General features: G+C 40.6%; 1 protein-coding gene across 1 annotated transcript in view; it reads right to left on the bottom strand.

Moving 5' to 3' along the window:
* Positions 1-445: 445 nt before the first annotated feature.
* Positions 446-24,088, bottom strand: part of SLC45A4 (solute carrier family 45 member 4) — a 104,579-nt gene continuing 80,936 nt past the window's right edge. The window contains exons 3-8 of the mRNA XM_084621017.1: positions 11,852-12,040; positions 7,942-8,121; positions 3,767-4,839; positions 3,580-3,679; positions 2,268-2,479; positions 446-1,242 (exon numbers count right to left, since the gene is read on the bottom strand). Of these exons, the coding sequence (XP_084477143.1) occupies positions 880-1,242; positions 2,268-2,479; positions 3,580-3,679; positions 3,767-4,839; positions 7,942-8,121; positions 11,852-12,040 (2,117 nt within the window). The 3' untranslated portion in view covers positions 446-879. The remainder of the gene's footprint in view (positions 1,243-2,267; positions 2,480-3,579; positions 3,680-3,766; positions 4,840-7,941; positions 8,122-11,851; positions 12,041-24,088) is intronic.

Below are 24,088 nucleotides of genomic sequence, written 5' to 3'. Positions count from 1 at the left end.
AACTCCCTGCTAAAATTGTCACAGCATGTTCCAATGCCACTCATTAAATTCTGCACTCACTGCAAATGCTTGCTGCAAGTGCTGATCACCTTCCCAGCTGCTGTTACTTCCATCAGCAGCTAAACCATACACGCAATACCATCAATTTCTGACAAGCAGCAGTACTTGGGAACAGATTTGTTGAACAGTTCGAATAAAAGAATTGACAGCAGTTCTCTTAAACTGTAGTAATTGCTTTTTTAAAACGTAAGTAATTGCAAAGAAAAATACTTGGTAGTAATTGCACCCACTAAAATAGGATGAAATCCAAACAAATGTTAAAAAATTGTAGCTGTCAAACCAAATATTGTGTCTACAGAAAAAAAAAAAAAGAGAAAGGCGTCTACACATCTGATTCACCTATTACATTAGCAAGATCTGAAATGTTCAGACAAAAAAATTAGCGAAGCCTATGTTCAAAATAGCTTTTGTTTTCAATTACAGTCTAAAAATTGCAAGCAACCTTCATTTTTCTAAACTGCTAATTGTATACACTGTGACTCTGTCATGACATTTTAAAAAACATGCAAGAACGAACAATGTACCTGCAGATTTATATATTTGAAATCTAAGTGTGTTCTTAATTTAAAAACTGTTCAGAAGTGACAATTTCTAAATTGTAGAGAAAGCAATCAGCGTAATAGCTATCTGTTCAAACCTATCCTAGGACTACAAAATTTCATCTACGTTTTTGCAGGAAAGAGCCATTTTTTGCTGCAGTTTAAGCAAAAAGTAACTACTGAAGAGAGTCAGAATTTTTTCCTTAAGAACGTCCTCATTCATGCACCTGCATTCATGCACCTGAACTGCTTGGAATGTGTATAAATAACAATGACCAGTTCAAACTATTGACTCGCTTTCCAATTCTGACGAGGCTGCCCCTTTACGCGAGAGCTTTATAGCAGTTGGTTTCTCTGCAACCACACCATTGCTTTCGGTGGTCTCTGGAGGGCTCAGTCCTTTCTGTTCTTCCTTTGGGTCCTCCGTAACATCAGGATAAATCACCAAGAATGTAGCTGTCAAAAAGCCCAGGAAGGATCCTACTGATGCCACCACTGGAATAACCTGGACTGTGCCTACTACATCCACCACTCCACCAAGTGCTGAGGCCACCAGGATCTGGGAGATGTAAACCTGGCATGACAGGATAGCACAGTCTATGCCAAATCCTCGCTTTGAGTTTCCAGGGCTGTGGTGAATATACTGAAAGACAAGGAATGTACATTAGAAGTCAGGCATCTAAGCATAAGCAATCTTCCCAGACTTCCTGAACCACATCCTCTCCTGGACACACCATCTCTCTACCCGAGACAGAGAGGGGGGAAAACGCTGAATAGTTAAACAGGCAACACTTTCACTTCTGCTTGAAGATTAAATGGTACAAGGAGGCAATAAAAATACTACTATCCACACAGCTCCTATTAAGGTCCATCAGATAGCTGGAATCCCTTATTCTGGAGTGATAATTCCTGCTCATTTTGCACCAGACAGGCCACTGATCACTCCGGTTTAAGGGCCTTTGCCATCTCAGTTGGCTCCAAATTAAGTTTTTATAAAGGTCATTTTTTAAAATGACTTGACCAGTAGAAACTTCGACGATTTTAAACAACGTAAATGAAAACAGATGTGTCCAAGAAGTATGTTTACAGGTTGGAACCCAAACACAGCAGTGCTAAGAATATTAAAGTGAAGTTGACTGCACTTCTGTTGTCCTGACTGATTTCCAGCAGAATCTTTGCACTTAAGATACCTGTGGTTGTATCTCCAGACTATTATCAGAGCCTCTAACATGTTTATAATACAGCAGATGGTGCTTAAATGGGACAGCTCTGTAGCCAGCCTACTCTCCCAATTAAGGAGACAGGTCCTTTGAACAAAAAGCTTCGCCAAGATTTAAGATATAGTAATGAATATGAGTGCAATGATTGCATTTATAGTGTCACTTTTTCCTTTTAATCATTATTTGACCACTCCTTTTTAATTAAAAGGTCTGCATGTGCATTTCATATGCATTTAACCCCTTTTACACCATCACTTATCAACTTGGCATCAAGCTAGTATGTTCCCACTGAGCAGAATTTATGTTAACTGTGGCCTGATTAAGTAGCAGTCATTACTGTTCGCTATCATAATCTTTTCACTGGGGGATGCCCCAACAAAGCATATATCCCAAGCAAGTGGATGTGGCAAATCTATTTGGAACTGCTGTGATTAAATATTTCACATACCTGTTTAATATCATGGTATTGTCCTAAAAGCGCATAAGGACAGTAGGATATGCTCATAGAGACTATTCCCATAGTGCTGATCATTATCATAGCCACGTACACATTGGGGAACATAGCCATCACTGCAGTTCCAATAGCAAAACCCAGCGTGCCCAGAATGTAGATCACCTTTATGCTAAGGTCATAGTTGTCCAAGTATTTTTGTAGTAAAGCTGCAGAGAATTAAAAACCAAAAATCAAATACACATCATCAGGCTACTGAATTACGTTTTACAATACTCAGTCCTTCAGTCTGACATAACATTTAAGTGCTACATACTTTTTTTGTACAACACTCTGAACATGTACTGATTAATCTTCACCACCTACCTAGGAGGTAGGAACATGTTATACCCATTTCAAAGAAGGGGGAACAGACACAGGTTAAGTGACTTGCCCAAGGCCACAATTCAAGCCTGTGGCAGAACTGAGACTAGAATTCAGGTGTTGCAGGATTCCAATTCAATGGACCATGATACCACTATATGTGATCAATGGTATTAACTAACATTTTCTGTTAAAGGAAAAAAAAAGTGTCCAGCTTTTTTAAGCACAGGATAGATTCAGTTCCTAACTCAGAGATATTTACTAAATTACACACTTTTGATAATTAAATAATTCAGGCCTAGAGCCAAACTTCCTTTTGTATTTTGGAATGAGACATCTGGCTGGACATGCCTGAATAATGAGATGGTCCCAAGGATATTAAATTGTAATTCACATGTGTGGACTGCAAAAGGCAGAATTAAAGTATATCTAAAGTTCTATATTACAGTATATTTCAAGTGCAAATGGTAGCTCTAAAGTTTATAGGGTGCTTATCTGTCAGAGACTTAACACAGATTCATGTCTTAAAATGGTATATTTAAAGAACAGTCTTTATAAATGTTTTACATAAGATTAATATTTTTGATAGTCATAGTTTTAGTTTTCTGATGGCTGGCTGGCTAAAAGACACAAGTGTCCTCAGAAGTGGTTTTAGGTTTCAAACTATTAGAAAAGAGCTGTTCATATTTCTGTATTTGAGGTACTTTACCATACAGACACTTGAGGAGCCAGACTTAAGACTCACATTATAACATGTAAAATGCATTTTCAAGTTCTCATGCCCCTCCCTTAACCTTGCAAGAATTGATTGGAAGGTGCATTCTGGAGTCTAGACAAAATTATATTTTTACTTAGAAAAAAATATTTAACGTACTGTCCCAGCAGCATCCCACCTCACATGATTAGTGAGAAATATTTCATTGCTTGTCTACATAGAGTCTCTTACCTGAGCAAACAGCAGCAGTCGCAGCATAAATGACCAAGCCCCTGCAGCCCATCTGAACTCCGGCATTGTAGGCATGCAGTTCAGTAGAATTAGAAGGACCCTGCATGAAACAAAGATTTACCAGAGTATAATCAAAACAGAATAATTACCAGCAGTTCTGTATTGGCAACACAGGCTATTTGCTCACCTTGGGATCCCCTTTAAAGATGACCTGTCCCATGAAATCCGTATAAAACACCGCTTCAGCAATGATGGAAAACCAGGTTAAGAGGTGACAAAGGCAAAGCCTCAGGAGCTCATTGGGCATTTTTAGCATAGACAGCCACAGAAGTCGGACAGTGGTTTCTGTTTCCCCTTCTTCACTCTCAGTGTCTCCACTAGAATTCGTTGTGCCACTCTGATTCCTGTGTCTGTACCTCTGCCGCTGTCTCTTCTGCATGTCGTAGATGTCATTCATGCTGCGGGAGGACTTGATCAAGACAATCGCATTGGCCCGTCGGAAACGATAGCGGTGAGAACCTATTTTGCCATAGTAGGAGAAGGTGTAAGATGGCTGACGATAGAACATGTGCCTTCGTCTGCGCATGGAGTTTGAAGTACTAGATTGCTTCATGCCAATCCTAGCATGTCCATTGAGGAGATCTTTTGGTAGGGAGCCATTGTCATTTGGGACTTTGGCTTCATTCAAGTGATTATCAAGCAACATCTCCTCTTTTTCATTTTCCCTGAGGAAAGTAGAGAGGCGGTTAAATTTGCACTTCAGAAGTTCCTGGCTGGTGCTGAGGGGAGTATTTGGGTATGACGGGTCTTGAAAAATGGAGGGCTCAATGTCATGTAGAAAAAGCAGCTCTGATTCGATTTCCAGAGTAGCATCTGGCATGTGCAGAACAGAATCGCTCTTACTCCTTACAATGTCCACCTCAAGGAAATCCATATTGAGGTCCTGCTCTGACTGAACCTCCTCTGGGTACACAGAGGTCCCATAGGGATCTTCCTCGCTAATTACATTCAGTCGATTCAGAGGTGGAAGGCTGCCACTGAGCTTAACACTAGAAAGTGTATCTGCTTCATCTTCAGTTCTGTCTTGTTGAGGGTTATACTGCTCTTCTTCAATGCTAAAAAGATGAAGAGCAACAGAGACAGAGAAAATAATGGCTGCAAAAAAGAAAAGTACTTGTTCTTGAGATTTAAAAAGGTCACCGAAGAAGGTCTGCATCCAGTCCAGCCCTCCTAACATATAGCCAATGGCTCCTCCAAGTCCTAAGGAAGGGGGAAAAAAAAACAACAGTTACTATTTTGCTGCATGAAAATAAAGAGGTTACATTTCAGTCTGACCCTCCACAGTCAGATCTCAAACTTAAGTTTCCCTTGAAATACCATCTCATCTAAAGCACCCAAAGGTGATCCAGAAATACACAGAATCAGAAAGTGAGACATGTAGAAGTTTCCACTTTCAAGTTTAAGACATTTCTTGTTTCCTGGGAAGTATGAGTCTCTGATTACAGGCAAAATTTTTGAGACTGCCATGACTTATTTTAAGTGGTGGTGCACTTTAATTCTGGATTTCCCAGCTTTAATTTAAAATATATTTCCAGGCTGGAGTCAACTCTCAGTCGGACAATGGGAAGAGGTTCAAGAAATAAAAAGCTGTCAGGCAAATTCTCACAAAATGGAAAATTCATTTTTTAAGTCTACGGCTTTAGATAAAACTTTGAGACCATATGTGATCCGTTAGTCCAATGTTATCACGTGATAACAAGCTGATGCAATTGGCCAGAGGACATAATTTCAATATTGCCCTAAACCCACATATTTCTAATGATGTGGTTTCACTTACAACGATGGAAAAAACAGAGTTTTACTATTAATGTCTTTGAGGAAACTGAAACAGATATCCATTTGGTATGTTACCATATATTTTACATATACACAACACCCACTTTTCCTTTTGGTTACACTGGTGTACATCCAGATTACTCCAGATTTATTTTAGTGGAATAACTCACTGACACCACCATAACGGTGAAACTTGGCCCACTTTATTATTGTTTTGTCTGTCTTTTCTATTTAGACTGGAAGTACTTCCGGGAAGAGAATGCCTTATTACATGTTTGCAGAGTACCCAGTGCAACAGGGTCCTAATCTTGACTGGGTCCTCCTCTAAGTACTTTCGTAATACAAATACAGGCTGTCCTTAACTTTACGAAGTTTGACTTAAGACAAACCTAGGGAGGCAACCTAGTGACAGAGGATGTGGAAAAAGCTAATGTACTCAATGCTTTTTTTGCCTCTGTTTTCACTAACAAGGTCAGCTCCCAGACTGCTGCGCTGGGCATCACAAAATGCGGAAGAGATGGCCAGCCCTCTGTGGAGATAGAGGCGGTTAGGGACTATTTAGAAAAGCTGGACGTGCACAAGTCCATGGGGCCGGACGAGTTGCATCCGAGAGTGCTGAAGGAATTGGCGGCTGTGATTGCAGAGCCACTGGCCATTATCTTTGAAAACTCGTGGCGAACCGGGGAAGTCCCGGATGACTGGAAAAAGGCTAATGTAGTGCCAATCTTTAAAAAAGGGAAGAAGGAGGATCCTGGGAACTACAGGCCAGTCAGCCTCACCTCAGTCCCTGGAAAAATCATGGAGCAGGTCCTCAAAGAATCAATCCTGAAGCACTTGCATGAGAGGAAAGTGATCAGGAACAGCCAGCATGGATTCACCAAGGGAAGGTCATGCCTGACTAATCTAATCGCCTTTTATGATGAGATTACTGGTTCTGTGGATGAAGGGAAAGCAGTGGATGTATTGTTTCTTGACTTTAGCAAAGCTTTTGACACGGTCTCCCATAGTATTCTTGTCAGCAAGTTAAGGAAGTATGGGCTGGATGAATGCACTATAAGGTGGGTAGAAAGCTGGCTAGATTGTCGGGCTCAACGGGTAGTGATCAATGGCTCCATGTCTAGTTGGCAGCCGGTATCAAGTGGAGTGCCCCAAGGGTCGGTCCTGGGGCCGGTTTTATTCAATATCTTCATAAATGATCTGGAGGATGGTGTGGATTGCACTCTCAGCAAATTTGCGGATGATACTAAACTGGGAGGAGTGGTAGATACGCTGGAGGGGAGGGATAGGATACAGAAGGACCTAGACCAATTGGAAGATTGGGCCAAAAGGAATCTGATGAGGTTCAATAAGGATAAGTGCAGGGTCCTGCACTTAGGACGGAAGAACCCAATGCACAGCTACAGACTAGGGACCGAATGGCAATGCAGCAGTTCTGCGGAAAAGGACCTAGGGGTGACAGTGGACGAGAAGCTGGATATGAGTCAGCAGTGTGCCCTTGTTGCCAAGAAGGCCAATGGCATTTTGGGATGTATAAGTAGGGGCATAGCGAGCAGATCAAGGGACGTGATCGTTCCCCTCTATTCGACATTGGTGAGGCCTCATCTGGAGTACTGTGTCCAGTTTTGGGCCCCACACTTCAAGAAGGATGTGGATAAATTGGAGAGAGTCCAGCGAAGGGCAACAAAAATGATTAGGGGACTGGAACACATGAGTTATGAGGAGAGGCTGAGGGAGCTGGGATTGTTTAGCCTGCAGAAGAGAAGAATGAGGGGGGATTTGATAGCTGCTTTCAACTACCTGAAAGGGGGTTCCAAAGAGGATGGCTCTAGACTGTTCTCAATGGTAGCAGATGACAGAACGAGGAGTAATGGTCTCAAGTTGCAGTGGGGGAGGTTTAGATTGGATATTAGGAAAAACTTTTTCACTAAGAGGGTGGTGAAACACTGGAATGCGTTACCTAGGGAGGTGGTAGAATCTCCTTCCTTAGAGGTTTTTAAGGTCAGGCTTGACAAAGCCCTGGCTGGGATGATTTAACTGGGAATTGGTCCTGCTTTGAGCAGGGGGTTGGACTAGATGACCTTCTGGGGTCCCTTCCAACCCTGATATTCTATGATTCTATGAAACGGCACTTATGTTCTGAATTGACACCCTGATGCGACTTACGATCATTGGTTTCGACTTTACGATGCTCAGTCTCACAATGGAGCGCATTGCGGTTCTGAGTTACGATGCAATTTACAGGAACCAATTATGTCGTAAGTCCGAGGATTGCCTGTAATCATATGATGCTTTATCCTAACTCCACTTGCAAGTATTATTTTGCGATAGCCAGGATTCACATAGATGTTCTCTTCATATAAAGTATCAAGACCCTCCAGACTGGGATGACTATGAGGCAGTACCGACACGAGGAGCAAGTTCAGTGAACATCGAGAGCTAATCTTTCAATGAAAGTCAGCTAAGTAATGACTTGTCAACTTCATGTAGATACAAAAACAGCAGGAGATATATAAGTGAACTGCATACCAGCTGAAAAGGCATGGATGTTGAGTGCCATGTCTTGTTCTTCGCTGTCCACCACATCCAGTAAATAGGCCCGAATTGGCCCCTCTGTTGCATCAGCACAAAAATCCAATACCACCACTCCAAGCACTGTGAGAACTATGCCAATGGGCTGCTTGTCTGGGACATCTCCAATGGCCAGACCTGTGAAAAAAACGGGGGGGTGGGTGGGGAAATCTTTAAGCATTTTATCCAAAAGGAGCAAACTACTCAAAAGCAAGGTTAATCTCCTTAAGAGAAAGGCAGCCAACGCACTAACTGGAAACATTCCTTTACTCAATAAAATGGCCATTTCAGTTCTTTGGCACAGCTTCTTGCATAGTCTGGGACAGAAGGTATGTTTTTACATTTATGAGAATGACACTTGTTTCTCAAGAGTTTATCTGTTTTAAGCACCTCAGAAAGTATCAGCTACTATTTTTCATTTCTCATACAAGTTATCCTCCAAAATCCAAAAGCAGTTTTTGGTGAAAGGCAGCCAGGTTAGAGAGGTCAGCATCCACAAAATTACATAACTGGTCAAAATACTGGTTATAAATGCAGTTATACTAGTTTCAGTTTTCCCCATTCAGTGTTGTAGATTGCACCCTTCAATATAGAGCACTCCTAGATGATCCCGCTGGTGTAAGCTACACTAATGGTACATTCCAAAAGTGGGAATGTGCAGAGCCCACTCAAACAATACTGCTTCTGTGTTTTAAAAAGAATCCTATGGAACATATTGAGCATGATGCTATTACATGCATCTCTGTTCCCTTGGCAATACTGCGACAGCCCCCCCATAGTGACAAAAGGGTAATAATTAGGGCTGTCAAGTGATTAAAAAAATTAATCATGATTAATCGCACTGTTGAATAATAGAATACCATTTATTTAAATATTTTGGGATGTTTTCTACATTTTCAAATATATGGATTTCAATTACAACACAATACAAAGTGTACAGTGCTCACTTTATATTTATTTCTGATTGCAAATACCTGCACTGTAAAAAACAAAAGAAATAGTATTTTTCAAGTACTGTAATGCAATCTCCATCACGAAAGTTGAATTTTCAAATGTAGAATTATGTACAAAAAATAACTGCATTAAAAAATAATACAATGTAAAACTTTAGAGCCTACAAGTCCACTCAGTGCTACTTCTTGTTCAGCCAATCACTAAGACAAACAAGTTTGTTTACATTTGCAGGAGATGCTGCTGCCCGCTTCTTGTTCACAATGTCACCTGAAAGTGAGAACAGGCATTTGCATGGCACTGTTGCAAGATATTTACATGCCAGGTGCGCTAAAGATTCATGTCCCTTCATGCTTCAACCCCCATTCCAGAGGGCATGCGTTCATGCTGATGACAGGTTCTGCTCGATAACAACCCAAAGCAATACGGACTGATGCATGTTGACTTTCATCATCTGAGTCAGATGCCGCCAGCAAAAGGTTGATTTTCTTTTTTGGTGGTTTGGGTTCTGTAGTTTCTGTATCGGAGTGTTCCTCTTTTAAGACTTCTGAAAGCATGCTCCACACTTTGTCCCCCTCAAATTTTGGAAGACACTTCAGATTCTTAAACCTTGAGTCAATTGCTGTAGCTATCTTTAGAAATCTCACATTGGTACCTTCTTTGCGTTTTGTCAAATCTGCAGAAGTGTTCTTAAAATGAAGAACATGTGCCGAGTTATCATCCATTACTACTACAACATGAAAGATAAGGTAGAATGTGGGTAAAACAGAAGAGGAGACATACAATTCCCCCCAAGGAGTTCAGTCACAAATTTAATTAACACATTTTTTTTTTAAAACGCATGTCATCAGCATGGAAGCATGTCCTCTGGAATGGTGGCCAAAGCATGAAGGGGCATACGAATGTTTAGCACATCTGGCACGTAAATACCTTGCAATGCGGGCTACAAAAGTCCCATGCGAACGCCTGTTCTCACTTTCTGTAAATAAGAAGTGGGCAGCATTATCTCCCATAAATGTAAATAAACTTGTTTGTCTTAGCGATTGGCTGAACAAGAAGTAGGACTGAGCGGACTTGTAGGCTCTAAAGTTTTTGCATTGTTTTGTTTTTGAGTGCAGTTATGTAACAAAGCAAAACGACATTTGTAAACTGCACTTTCACAACAAAGATTGCACTTGTATGAGGAAAACAGAAAAATACTATATTATTTTTACAGTGCAAATATTTGTAATAAAAATAATATAAAGTGAACAGTGTATACTTTGTATTCTGTGTTGTAATAAGAAAAGGAGTACTTGTGGCACCTTAGAGACTAACCAATTTATTTGAGCATAAGCTTTCGTGAGCTACAGATCTCATGAAAGCTTATGCTCAAATAAATTGGTTAGTCTCTAAGGTGTCACAAGTACTCCTTTTCTTTGTGCGAATATAGACTAACACGGCTGTTACTCTGAAACGTGTTGTAATAGAAATAGATATATCTGAAAATGTAGAAAAACATCCAAAAATATTTAATACATTTCAATTGGTATTCCATTGTTTAACAGTGATTAAAACTGCGATTAATTTTTGTGAGTTAACTGCAATTAAGTAATAATTACTTTAAAAAAAAGTATTCTCAAAGTTTGAAAACACAGACCACTTTGATTGATTTAGTAAAAAATGTAATCACAAGAAGATTGCCAAGAAAAGTTTTAGCTGATGCATTAAGCTATGTTTGCCAATATCAACAGATGCAGACCTAAACTAACATGCAGAGGTATCTTAAATCAGAATGAGCTTCCTCTCTATCTAGATAAATCTATTAGGCGGCCTGCAGTCAGATGGCTATTACAAATTTGCAGGGGGAAAAGGAATAGCAGGAGCAGAGAGAGACAACTAGCGGACAAAGCAACAAGCACATCATATATTACCCATTCCTCCAAGTATTAACATTTTCTTGCAGGGACTAAGTCTAAGAAAACTGGTAGAGCAAAGCAATGGAAGCTGCTGATGTCTAATAAGTAGACATGATTTGTTTATGAACAGGAAGAGTTTTTATCCTGGGCAAGCTGTAGGAAGTTAAAAACATCACATGGTGGGTCAGTCAAGCTTTGGAAAGGTAAAATGCTGACCCACTGTCAAATGCTCAGTTCACTTCCTACAATATTAAGACTTCTGTTAAAAATAGAGCTGCGTCTACCACACAAATAAGAGCAAAAGAGTTATGGCTCGGTTCCTTGCTATTGTATCAATCCAAAGGTGATGTAAATGTTTGCCCAAATTTTACTTGCTGCTGCCAGTCCCATACTAAATTTCACAAAGATTCTCAGATCCTAGATTAAATCTTGTAGTAAACTATGTTCTAAGCAAACAGTTTATTTTTAACAACTTTGATGAGGACTCAGAAAAAATTATTTTCCCACATACAGTTTCTGATAAACAAATATTAACAGTGTTCTGGACATTTTCAATACCAGGACTAAGAAAAGAACAAGAAAAAGTGAAAAGATAATTTTTGAAATAATGCTGGAAACAGGATGTGTTGCCAGATATGCATTAAAGGGAAAATGGATCACAACAGGAAACATTTCCCTGTGAACAGGTTGCTACAGTTTTCCCATGTCAAGAACTGGCTGAATTCATCTCAGCATCTGCAAATAGCTGGCAACCACGATTAATGACTAGGTATTAACAGTTACAGCTAGGCTTGCAACACATCTACTCTAGTATTTAGCACTGTACTGTGATTTTTTAAAGAGAAGAAACAACAAAGTTTGGGATAGTTCACATGTTAGAAATCTCAAGACTATATACTAATTTAGTACTAAACATCATTTAAATCAATCAACCGCATATCATCTCAGTTTCTTATAGAAATGTCTTAGATCCAAGACGGTAGCAAAATAGGAAGGCAAGTGATTTCCCCATTATTTACCTATAACAGAGCCATTAAGGAAAAGTGCAACACCAAAGAGGACACCAATGCAGAGAGCAAGAATAAAAGGCCGCCGGCGGCCCCAGCTCAGCGTGCAGCGGTCACTAGCCGAACCTATGAGTGGAGTGAAGATCAGGCCCAGGATGGGGCTAAGGAACCAAGTGAGGCTGTAGTATTGTTCAGGAAGACCTAAAACAAAGACAAAGAGGGTTCACAGATTACATGCTGGGTAATGAACATTTTAGATCTAACAGGATTTCTAGGTTTATGAAAAGGTATAATACATGAACAATACATCTGTCTCCAGTAATCACTCTCCTGAATGCACAACTGCCATTAGATTCCCTAAAATTATGGAACTTTAACTGGCAGAGAACTCACAGGAGTTAAAAGGGTGTATTTTCAACGTAAAACCCACATGCAGCATGAAGACTACAGTTAACATATCCGAACTGCTGAAATAAAGGTTATAAAATGAGTAGCATTATTTAGGAGTCAGTGGGGAGATTTAATTAGTCAATGCCATCCAAAAGGCTATTCTGATTTTTGCATACATAGGAAATCTGACCCTGTAGGGAGAGCAAAATAGAGGAGTCCGTGTCAGCTGTGTAGGAGTTTAGCAATAGGATTTTTGGACTTTACTTGTACATGGACATATAAAAACCGCAGTGAGCCTTCTGACATTCTTGAAGAATTACCTGTAGGCCACTGCGTCTGGTATTTCCCCTTCTTGCAGAACTATTAATGCAAAACTATTGTGATAACCAACTGATGCAAGTCTGAGAAAAGCAACATGCAGGGCTACTAAAGCTTTAATGTCTCGAGACCTATAGACAGTTTTACAGCCATATAAGTGTTCCTTTTCCCATAGAACCCTCACCAAGCAGTATATATTCCCCTGTGCTCAGTTTTTGAAAACTGGACTTATTTATAAATATCTTAAAGTGTTAAAATGAAACCAGTGCTCTACTCATTGCTGTGCTTATAATTTTGTACCAAATGGTTTATTCGGGATAAAATTGAACAATGGACAAAAAGCAATTATTTGCTAGACTTCAGAATGGATAAATAGGTTGCTCCTCTCTAAAACCAAAAGGGTTTTTTTGTATTGCTTTTTTTTTTAGGTTTCAGAGTGGCAGCCGTGTTAGTCTGTATTCGCAAAAAGAAAAGGAGTACTAGTGGAGCCTTAGAGACTAACCAATTTATTTGAGCATGAGCTTTCGTGAGCTACAGCTCACTTCATCGGATGCATTCAGATGAAGTGAGCTGTAGCTCACAAAAGCTTATGCTCAGATAAATTTGTTAGTCTCTAAGGCGCCACTAGTACTCCTTTTCTTTTTTTTTTTTTAAATTTTTCAAAAAAATTGAGTTCTGTATTCAGGACTGAGGGGGGGAAGTGAAATGGGTTTACCTGGGAAAAAGCTGGTGCAAGTGATAAATAACATCTGGAGAAAGACAAGTGAATGGAAGGAAGGAGACAAAAAAACAAAACAAAAAAACAAAACAAAAACCACAGCCCACACACCAAAGGAAAAAAAAGCCTGCTACCCACATTTAGTGTGAGTAATACTGTCCTGCAGCCTATAGATGGCTGGAGTGCTTCAGAGCAGTTGTTACATTCAGTCAGAGTCTGTTCAGAAGTGTTCTCCCTCTTTAATACAGCACTACCTCATATACTCTTTTGACACAATTTATAACAAAGCAATATGGGCAACAGTCCAATGTTTATTGTCTAAGTAGCACGGAGCCTAAAAATACCAATATTCTAATGCTAAAGAAAAATACTCAATTCAAAACCATAGGTAGTGATCACAACTGTTTGATCTTTACCATTGAGATCAAGCTGCACTTCATGTTTTCATCCTGTGGGTATTAGTTATCAAGTGGGATTATGGCAATCATTCAGAAAAACCCACATGGTAGTTCAGGAAAGTCTAATCTCATTGCTATTTAAAGTACCATCGAATCTTGACTAACATGATGACTTGTTCTATGAGAAGTTGGTTTCCCAAGAGAGCAGGAAAGAGTGTAGTGGTACAGTGAATAAGCTATATAGACAGAGAATTTAGTTGTTGCTTACTAAAGAAGGGTATTTCATCCTAAAGGCTCTCAGCGATGATCGGAAGCCAAGAACCTCTGTGATGGGACCAGCTTTTGCCCACTGTAACAAGTTCACAACCACAGCTGCTTGGTCCAATATTGGGCTATTAAGATCATCACTATTAAGATCATGCACTCTTCTGAGCTTTGTCACGACTTCTGCTACTAGTGGAAAGGCACACCGAAGCTTTCTTCCCAGTGGATGGAGCAGGCACTCTTTGATAATAGTATTTTCTTGGTTGGAGCTGAAGACCAGCAGCTTCCTGTTCAAGTGACTGGCAGAGATCCACCTCCAACATCCTCCACTAGAAGAGGATCTAGTCTCTCCTTGATGTAGATACCACTCATATGGCTTAAATTAGCTTGCAGTTGCGTTCACCTTCTGTGCTAGCTATGAGATAGTTGCCTATGGGACAAAGCTCAGAGAGACGTGCCAAGGGAACTACAAATAGAGGGGGCTGAGAGACCAAGTGTTCACACCATGGCTCATGCTGCCACCTGCTGGCTTTTGCTTAGCTTTTCTGACAGGCTGATGAGGTCTTGGATATTGGCCATGGGCAGGAAGGCTTTGAGTTGAGCTACACCTAGAAGGGAGCATCAAGATCTTCTGGGACATGTAAAGTCTACCTCCCAGTTTTCAGGGACAATTAGAAGTTAACAGCTCTGATCTGGACTGTCCCCAATCTCTGCTCGGACTACAGCTCTAGCTTGCATCTACACCCGCCAGCTCCCCTTCTATTACTGGTAGAGCACTGCACAAAGTCAGTCAGCAGGGGTGCACTCACACAGAAGTAGGTCTTAGGATACAGTCCTGCCTGGGGGCCAGCCTCTGCTTGCACACTGGTTTTATACCAGTGTTAATTCCTTTGGCATCAATAGTTTACTCCAGTATGAGAGCAGAATCAGGCCCTGAATGTTTAACATGTACCAAACCAGACCATACAAAATGTTAACACTTATGCATACCTGATCTATTGCACACGCTGGGGCTAATTTAATGCAGAAACCAACGCACAGGAGGAGGAAATTTTTCAGCACAAGAATGTACAAAGCTCAAACCCAGACAGGTTTTTAAGTCTCTTATGGTTGGATGACTTTTTGCACCTACTACATACCTGCAAGACATAAGAAGAGAAGGAAACGCCCAGCACTGTTTTACTCACTAGAAATCCTCTTTCGTCAGGTTAGCCCTGCATCAGTGGTTCATGTCATGTAATGCTGCTTGTTATAACAAGTATTACCTTAAAAGACATCCAGTAATTACAGATTCATTAACATAACTGGTCTGTGCAGAAGTCACCATGACACGAAACAAGTCAAATGCCACAAGCCTTTTGAACGTGTGTATGCTGGAAAGAGTTTAAATTTTGAGCTTCAAAACTGGGTAATTTTTGTTTTGGGACATTAAGCCTTTCTGAGTTGACTCAGAAGTCAATAAATCTATTTAAAGCCAAAAAGAAAGTGTTGCATGCTAACCATAAAACTTCACCAAACAAACGCATCTGAAGACATCCAAAGCTAGCAAAGTTTCAATTTCTTACATTGACAAATATCGACCTATTTGAAGTCAAAGAAATGTACCACATATGTAGGTACAACAGTACATAAAAATTCAGAGACTCTCTTAACTGAAGGATGGAATACCAGAGGAAAGGAACTTGATACGGCATTAACTTGTATACCAATCTTTAATCCGATCTGAACTGATCACCCAGGTACAAAATTAAAACCCACTTTTAAACCTTTTCTGTCAGCTGCAATAGAATTTGCACTTCTCTAAATTTTACAGACAGGGAACTTAATTTGCATGTTTTGAAACAAGGTTAATGAATTGCACAGAAAGGTTACTGAACTGTTGCACAAGTGTCACAAGATCCTTAAAAAACCAAAAACAAAAACAAACTGATTTTATTGCTCGCATTACTGCTTTCTGTTTACTACTTGCGAGGTCAGCTTGTTTCTGTACATTATATAAATGATGTAATAGTCAAAAGTCAGGCTAAGACAAATAGCTGTGATGGAAGTTTACAGTCTTAGTTGCCAAAAGCTAGGCTCCTAAATCCACATATAAGAGGCACTGAAAACCCTCATTTGCAAGAGTTTCAGAAGGGGCTCAGTACTTCTGGGGGGGAAAAAATAGGCCATTTAGATACCTAAAGTAAATATGGTTTTAGATGTCCAACTTTGAAATTTTTCAGGAAACTACTTTTTAGTAGCCAGAATATTCTTCTTTAGAAATATAAAGGCTTGTGCAAAACTTGAGCCACGAACAAGAGAAAAATTAAGAAGTACAACTCCTGTTTTTCTGCAGAGCTGTCAAGGCACCTAAAACTTGAATGGGTCAAAGGTAACTTCATAGAAATTGCTTCAACAGTGATTTGACCATTGTACATTTATTTAGTGGTCAGAAGAAAGGAAACCTTAGACTGCAGCTGCACCTTATCTTGTCTGACTAATCACATTGCAGTGCCAACACTACCAGGCTCTACCATTACAGTTCAGCTGCCACATGTGAACCTTGCATCCACCCTGCTGTTTGCAGGTCAGAAGTTTGCAACAGCACTTCTCTTCCCATGCAGATTCACAGTGGACAGAGAAAGGCATGTCTGACTTCCCCAAACATTGAAAGTATGCCTATGCCGGGAGGAAGCCTCTCAGGCTGGCCTGACAGGGTGGTGTTGGCAGGACTCACACTAATGCACTAAAAATAGCAACATGGACTTTGCATGCTTGAGAGCCCAAGCAGCAGAGGGAGGGGATGGGTTTGGGCACCTGAGCTCCAACGTCACAGCAACTTCCAGACTATGATTTTTAGCATGCTAGGGCAAGTCCCACAAACACAAGACTTTTGCCCCAGGCTGTGAGGCTGACTCCCAGATGCAGTCTAGACATAGCTTGCTAATTCAACAGTGCTCCTAATCTTAACAGGCCACAGTGGTAAGACTCCTCAAGACATCCCTCCTAGATGTTCTTCATAAAGTCCAAACTATCTGCATGCCTAAGGGATTTTATTTTTTGAGGAACAGAGAGCGGGCAGCACGGTGGGGGCGGGGGACTTTCAAAAATAGCATCTTGGTCACTCCAGTAGCGCTAGGGTTTGTATAGGAAGGCATTTTATGTTACAGTGAAAAGACTAAAAGACACTTTTGGAGCAGTTCCTGGCAAGAGTAACTCATATGTTAGGATAGAAGTAGAAACAATCTGTCACAGTATTTTCACGTGCGTGTGCATACACACATATATACCGTTCGGAGAAAATAAACAGAGGGAATTTGAAAGGACAAAGCTGAAGTGCCGCAAAATGTTAGGTGCCTCTTAACAAGTATGGTCCCTGCTCAGGAGATGATATGTCACATTTAGACACTGCAAAGTGAGGATCAAACACACCACAGAGGAGGTAAGAAGGGGGAAAATGATATTACAGATACTTATGAAGGCACATGGGCATCCCGATTGTTCAATTTTTTGCATTCTTCTCTCCCCTTTACAGGCAAGATTTAAATAAGGTGAGTAAGATGGCATGTTGAACATGTCCAGCCGTAAGGAGAGAAGATGAAGGGAGTACCTTCTTAAAGTTTTTGGCACTGAAAAATTCCCTACTGTGTTGTGCTGGAGAATATTCATTACCACCATCTAGTGGTAAAAAAGGCAGCCACGTGGCATTTTAAGTGAATTTCAGATTAGCAGCCCTATAGATTCCAGTTCTCTACAGGTACACAGAGGCAGACATTTTGACTGAACTTGGAATGAGTACCACACTGTACAAGATTAGTTCATCTATTCCTACCCAGTCACTGGTCCTTTCAGCTGAGTCTTGCTAAGTGAAAATTTCTGTCAATTGCTATATTCAGCAGGGAACTGGACTGTAATAAGTTCGTGATTGAGCTTATATGGGCCAAACGAGCTATCAGACAGTAAGCATTTTTAGTCAGATGGGGCTTGAATTGGGGAACCTAGAGGTGAAAGCACCTGCATCCTGTTACCAATCCCATGAGCTGTCTGGTGCTGTTCCTTTATTATAATCCTTTTGCCTGGAATTTTCCACTATTGTGTTTGTCCTGTCAGGGAATAGGATCCAAACTTTATGCTTTGTGACCATTAACAGTCATGCACTGAGCTAGGCAACACTTGTAATTGTTTTTGATTTTTCCGTTGACCTCTTGGGGGGAAAAAAGTAATTCAGGTACTGTTATTTAGCAGTCAGCGAAAACACACAAATACTGAAGAGGAAAAAATACCCTGGATAAACAAGCTCTCGCACTGGCCCCATGAGCTCACAGTGTGGAGAAGGTTAGAAGTCCTACACAACTCAGTGAAAAAAAACAATTGCATTTCTATTAGCAGCTACCACTGCCACTGAGACGCTTGCAACATGGCATTTCCCAGCAAGCTATCAACAAACAGGACACTGGCTCCCAGTAAATAAGTTTTTGTTTTTTCCCCAGACAAAAAAAAAGCCCAACAATAGTGGGACCAGCACTGCTCCTGGTTCACAGGAAATGCTTGCTGTGTCACCACTAGTCTGAGGGCTGTATGAGGTCACAAGTTGCATGGAAGAAAGACTAAGTCACATGCAGCAGTTTCTATTCAAAGTCTCTTTCTGATAAAGTTCTATGGGGGAAAAATAGCTCCTTGTAAGTATAAAACAAAAGATCTGACATGGGAATAGGAATTTAGCTTCTATTTTCACCTGTCAAATTATCACCTAGAGATTTGCTTGTATTCTTGGTATAACCAAAAATGAGAACCAAAGAGAAATAAACACCAGACAAGTATATGTGCACATAACATAAAAAGCCATTGTGTTTTGCAAATACTATGCATTCTGCACTACTGTCCCTTAATTAAAATACTGAATTTTGCTCAATATTGGCAATAATCCTTTACCTAGTTAAGTTTTCCAGACCAGTTGTTACAGACCTTGTATTTTGTTACTGTAACAAACAGTACTAAGACAAGATCAATAAATATTTGTCAATCTCAACAAAAAAATAATTTTCAAAAGCCTGAAAATAAGTGTAAAAAACCCTCAATGTCTGCACATATTCTCATTAGAAGAGAATTTTATAGAGCAGTGTCAGCTTTGTTAATTTCTTCCTCTTTCAGAGGGTTTGTATAAAGAATGGGGCTTCTGAGAGAAGAATGCAATTTTAAATAAAGGTTTTTATATTCCTTCCCTTTGAATTAGGCAAATATTTTTAATGTTAAGCTGTAACTCATTCATTATTTCCCCAAAGACAATGGGAACATGGAGGTTGCCAGAAGATTGCATGCTCACCCTGGTGAGCATTATTTTCACTATGAATCTTTATCAGAAACATTAAACGGACTATACCCCTCTACTCTTCATACGAAACCTCCTTGTAACATTCCTGCAAATCAGATGGTTCGATCTCAGAAGGTTTAGGGTTCAAAATAGACTCTGAACTACCTAGCAGGTTCCCTTTACCTGGAGTAGTCATCTCCCATGATCTGCTACTCCTGATATGCTCAGGGGAGGGATGCAGGCCAGTTCCCACCTCTCCTGGAAACTTCAGAAGTTGTCTTCCCCATTATTCACCCCAGATTCCTATCCTCCCCATAAATGATTCTTTCCATTCCTCTCTAATTCTCCTATTGATTCTGTTCTCTTAATCCCCCACCCCCAATGACAGTCCCATTTATCTGATTCATTCTCTGTTACTCTACTGGCATGTCCCATAACTGATTCTCCCTTCTCGCCATGAAGGAAGCCGCTCCATGTCTGAAAATCACTTGGGTCTGTGAACTTGACATCACTAGTAGCGGCAAGAGGACTGGCTTGGAGCCAGGCAGAGGGCATGGCATTCTTCAATCAGCCTACCATCCGTTCGACTCTGAGATCACTACTGAGGTGAGGCTGACTGGTCTGTAGCTCCCTGGATTCTCCTTTTTTTTAAAAAATGGGAACTATATTTGCCTTTTTCCAATCGCCCTGGACCTTCCCCAAGCACCATGAGTTTTCAAAGATAATGGCCTATGCTCTGCAGTCACATCAGCCAACTCCTCAGCACCCTCTGATGCATTAGATCTGGACCCATGGACTTGTCCATGTCCGGCCCCCCACCCGCCCTCAAAAAACACAAATCAGCAAAGGCTCTGAAATCTGTAGCTCTGACAGTAATAATCAGTTTGCATCCTGGTGCCTAATGAGCTGAAACAAACTAGAAATTAAATTTAATTCAACCCCCTAGCTTGTTAAACCGGCAGTTATTGACAAGTTCCTTTTGACCTTTCAGCAAGAGCAGCATGAGGATCTAAAGAAGAATGTTAACTCCAGATACAAACACTTTAAACAAGAATCCCTGAAAGCTGACAGACCTCCCAACATCTGAGGGGTGTTGGTTGTATGCTCCATGACCTACAAGTTACACCTAACCAGCCCCTCAAGATTAAGTTCATAACCTAGGTCTAATTGTGCCTAGAAGGCACAGGAGACTGCCGGTTACTGGCAGTTCAGAAAAGCTACAGATACACAAGGACTTAAAGGTCACATACAGCAGTACAACGAGTATGCAGTGCACATTGGTTTATAGCTGCACATATGTTTATGTGAATGCAGCAGTCAGAAAATTAATTTTCTGCACTGTAATCTCTCTCTCTCACACACACACACAGGATGGAATTAAAATGCATAACCTGTGCATGATGCCCCACTTATACTCCACATGCGCCATATGCAAGACTGGAGTATTTAGCACCATTCTGTCTCACTGCAAGATTAGACAATTACCGTGATGTGTGTCGCCTGCAGATATGCAGCATCCCAGTTTACCCAAAGCTCAGTTGTGAGTTTTTTGGTCACAATTTCACATTTAGAAACAGGAGCGTTCCAGTTAAGGATATAATTTAATAAGCTAGAGGAACACAAGAAAATCTTATTTATAATTTAAAAGCTTGCAATACTGATCAATAATATAAACTCTTATTTACCGCATTGATTAACATATTATTGTCCCTGAATAGGATTATACACTTTCTCATTGGAGAAACTTTTAAAGCCAAGTCATCTCTGCAATATAGCTACCTTTTTGCATCAAGGACTTTAAACTGTATACAACTAGAAATACTAAATTTACTTGAGAGGTCAAATTAGATCATCAGTGAAGAAGGGAAGCCAATGATTGTTCATCAGGTTAGAAGGTTTAGGAAACTAGTGCAGACCATTGAGGACGCTGCTTGCAGCTTTTAGGTTTGCCAAAGCCCCTCAATTGGATTCCGAATGGTCTTCCTTTAATAGGTGACCAGATGTCCTGTTTTTAAAGGGACAGTCCCATTTTTTTTTTCCTTATATAGGCACCTATTACCCCAAACCCCCTGTCCCATTTTTCCCCCACAGTTGCTATCTGGTCACCCTATCCTTTAAGAATATGAGTAGGCAATTCCTGGGATCTTCAGTTACATGAAGTGTTCATTTTTCAGTTAGGTATAACAAGATTCTCTCTCACATTTACAGAGTGTTTTCCTTTCCAAAGGATCCCCAAATTTGTAAACTGCACACATAATGGAATAACTTTAACACGAACGCAGCCACTGTTTGAATGGATGGCAACAACTCAACATAGAAGGAAGTGGGGGTAGAGTGAAGGGGATATTTTTGCCAAGGACATCAGGGGAAAACTAATCCTACGAAGACATCTCACTGCAGGGCAATTATGAGCTTCTCTCCCCCTCCCAAGATCTCATCTGACAGACCCATGCACAGAGACAGGACAAATCTGACTGTTCCGGGAGGGTTAGGACAAACAAGATTCCCATCTCAACATGACATACAACTACTTAGTGCCTGCCAAGCAAGCTACTAGCCTGCACTTAGTCTTGGATACGCTGACCAAACAATACACATTAGCCAAGGCTGAAGAGGCAGAGCAAGCAGATGGAGGGCAGGTCTACACTTAAAAACCTGCAGTAGCACAGCTGCACTGCTTTATTGAAGAGGCTACTACGCAGACGGGAGAGCTTCTCCCGGCAGCATAGTCAGGTGGTAGCTGTGTTGATGGGAGACACCTTCCTGTCGACATAGGGCTACCTACACCAGGGGGTTAGGTCAGTATAATTACGTCGCTCAGGGGTGTGAAAAATCCACACACCCCGAGTGACATAGTTACACTAGTATTTTGTAGCATAGACTCGGCCTGCGTGGAGCCTAAGGCAAGAGTTTAGTAAAGGCACAGGTAGGCATGTTATTTATTCCTTTTGTTACTTGATATTTACAAGGAAACAAAGACCAGTTTTTATTTTCAGTCTCGGGTTGTTTGCATTGGTGAGACTAGGCATCTAGGATACAGAAATGCCAGATCACAGCAGCAGCCAGTCTTTGAAGGAGTGACATACAAATAATGCACCCACACTTTTTTTGGAATTGTAAATTGCCATAAATATAAAGGGAAGGGTAATCACCTTTCTGAATACAGTGCTATAAAATCCCTCCTGGCCAGAGGCAAAATCCTTTCACCTGTAAAGGGTTAAGAAGCTAAGGTAACCCTGCTGGCACCTGACCCAAAATGGCCAACGAGGGGACAAGATTCTTTCAAATCTGGGGGGCGGGAACACAAAGGGTTTGAGCTGTCTGCGCAATGCTTTTGCCAGGAACAGATCAGGAATGCAAGCCTTACAACTCCTATAAAGTGAGTAAGTAATCTAGCTAGAAAATGTGTTAGATTTTCTTTTGTTTAATGGCTTGTAAAATAAGCTGTGCTGGAGGGAATGTATATTCCTGTTTGTGTGTCTTTTTCTAACTTATGGTTTTGCCTAGCGGGATTCTCTATGTTTTGAATCTGATTACCCTGTAAGGTGTTTACCATCCTGATTTTACAGAGGCGATTCTTTTACCTTTTCTTTAAATTCTTTTAAGAACCTGATTGATTTTTCATTGTTCTTAAGAACAAAGGGTTTGGGTCTGTGTTCACCTGTACCAACTGGTGAGGATTATTATCAAGCCTTCCCCAGGAAAGGGGGTATAGGGCTTGGGGGATATTTTGGGGAAAGACGTCTCCAAGTGGTCTCTTTCCCTGTTCTTTGTTTAAAACGATTGGTGGTGACAGCATACTGATCAAAGACAAGGCAAAGTTTGTACCTTGGGGAAGTTTTTTAACCTAAGCTGGTAAGAATAAGCTTAGGGGGTCTTTCATGCAGGTCCCCACCTCTGTACCCTAGAGTTCAGAGTGGGGAAGGAACCTTGACAGAAATCATATTTAGAATCCTGGTTGAATAATTGTAAAATGCCACTTTTTTACTGAATGTAATGTTGTAGCCATGTTGGTCCCAGGATATTAGAGAGAGACAAGGTGCGTGAGGTAATCTCTCTGGTTCTGTATAAACTCAAAAGCTTCTCTCTCTCATATATACAAACAGCAGTTGGTCCAATAAAAGATATTACCTCACCCAACTTTTCTCTGACCTTTTTACTGAGTATCGTTTTCCTCTGTGTATTTAGAGTACTATTTATTTTAGAGCCAACATAGCTAAGAGGGAGAGAGATGGGGTTTTTTCTTCTTAGGTAGCACCAGAATTGTTTACTAAATTCAAATTGGTCACACTTGTGCAATCTCACTGAAGGCCATGGCACTACAAAGGTATTATTAAAGCCATTATGAGTTTCTCAGGCATAGCTAAGGGCTTAATTTAGCATTTTTGTTATTGGTGAAGACACATGAGAAGGAAGAACCCAGCTGGAGACTCGTCCCAGAACAAATCTGAAAGGCTGGCAGCCAGAAAACATTTTCATCTGCAAGATGAGCAAGTTTGATATGGAATCAGAAATTCATGGGGAACTTGAGTGTCACAGTTCAGGGTTAGCTGCACCTTTGACCTGGTTTCCAGTTTCACCAAATAAACCCTTTCAGATGTCAGGCCCCTCATCTGCTCCTGTCTTGGAGTGATGAAGTGAGCTGTAGCTCACGAAAACTTATACTCACATGAATGTGTTAGTCTCTAAGGTGCCACAAGTACTCCTTTTCTTTTTTAAAAAAAAGGGGTACTTGTGGCACCTTAGAGACTAACCAATTTATTAGAGCATAAGCTTTCGTGAGCTACAGCTCACTTCATCAGATGCATATCGTGGAAACTGCAGCAGACTTTATATATACAGAGAGAATATGAACCAATACCTCCTCCCAC

The sequence above is a fragment of the Lepidochelys olivacea genome (genome assembly GCF_965140295.1).
Source record: "Lepidochelys olivacea isolate rLepOli2 genome assembly, chromosome: 2".
Classification (NCBI taxonomy): Eukaryota; Metazoa; Chordata; order Testudines; family Cheloniidae; genus Lepidochelys; species Lepidochelys olivacea.
The sequence above is the reverse complement of the archived record's forward strand: the minus strand, read 5'-3'. Positions and strand labels throughout refer to the sequence as shown.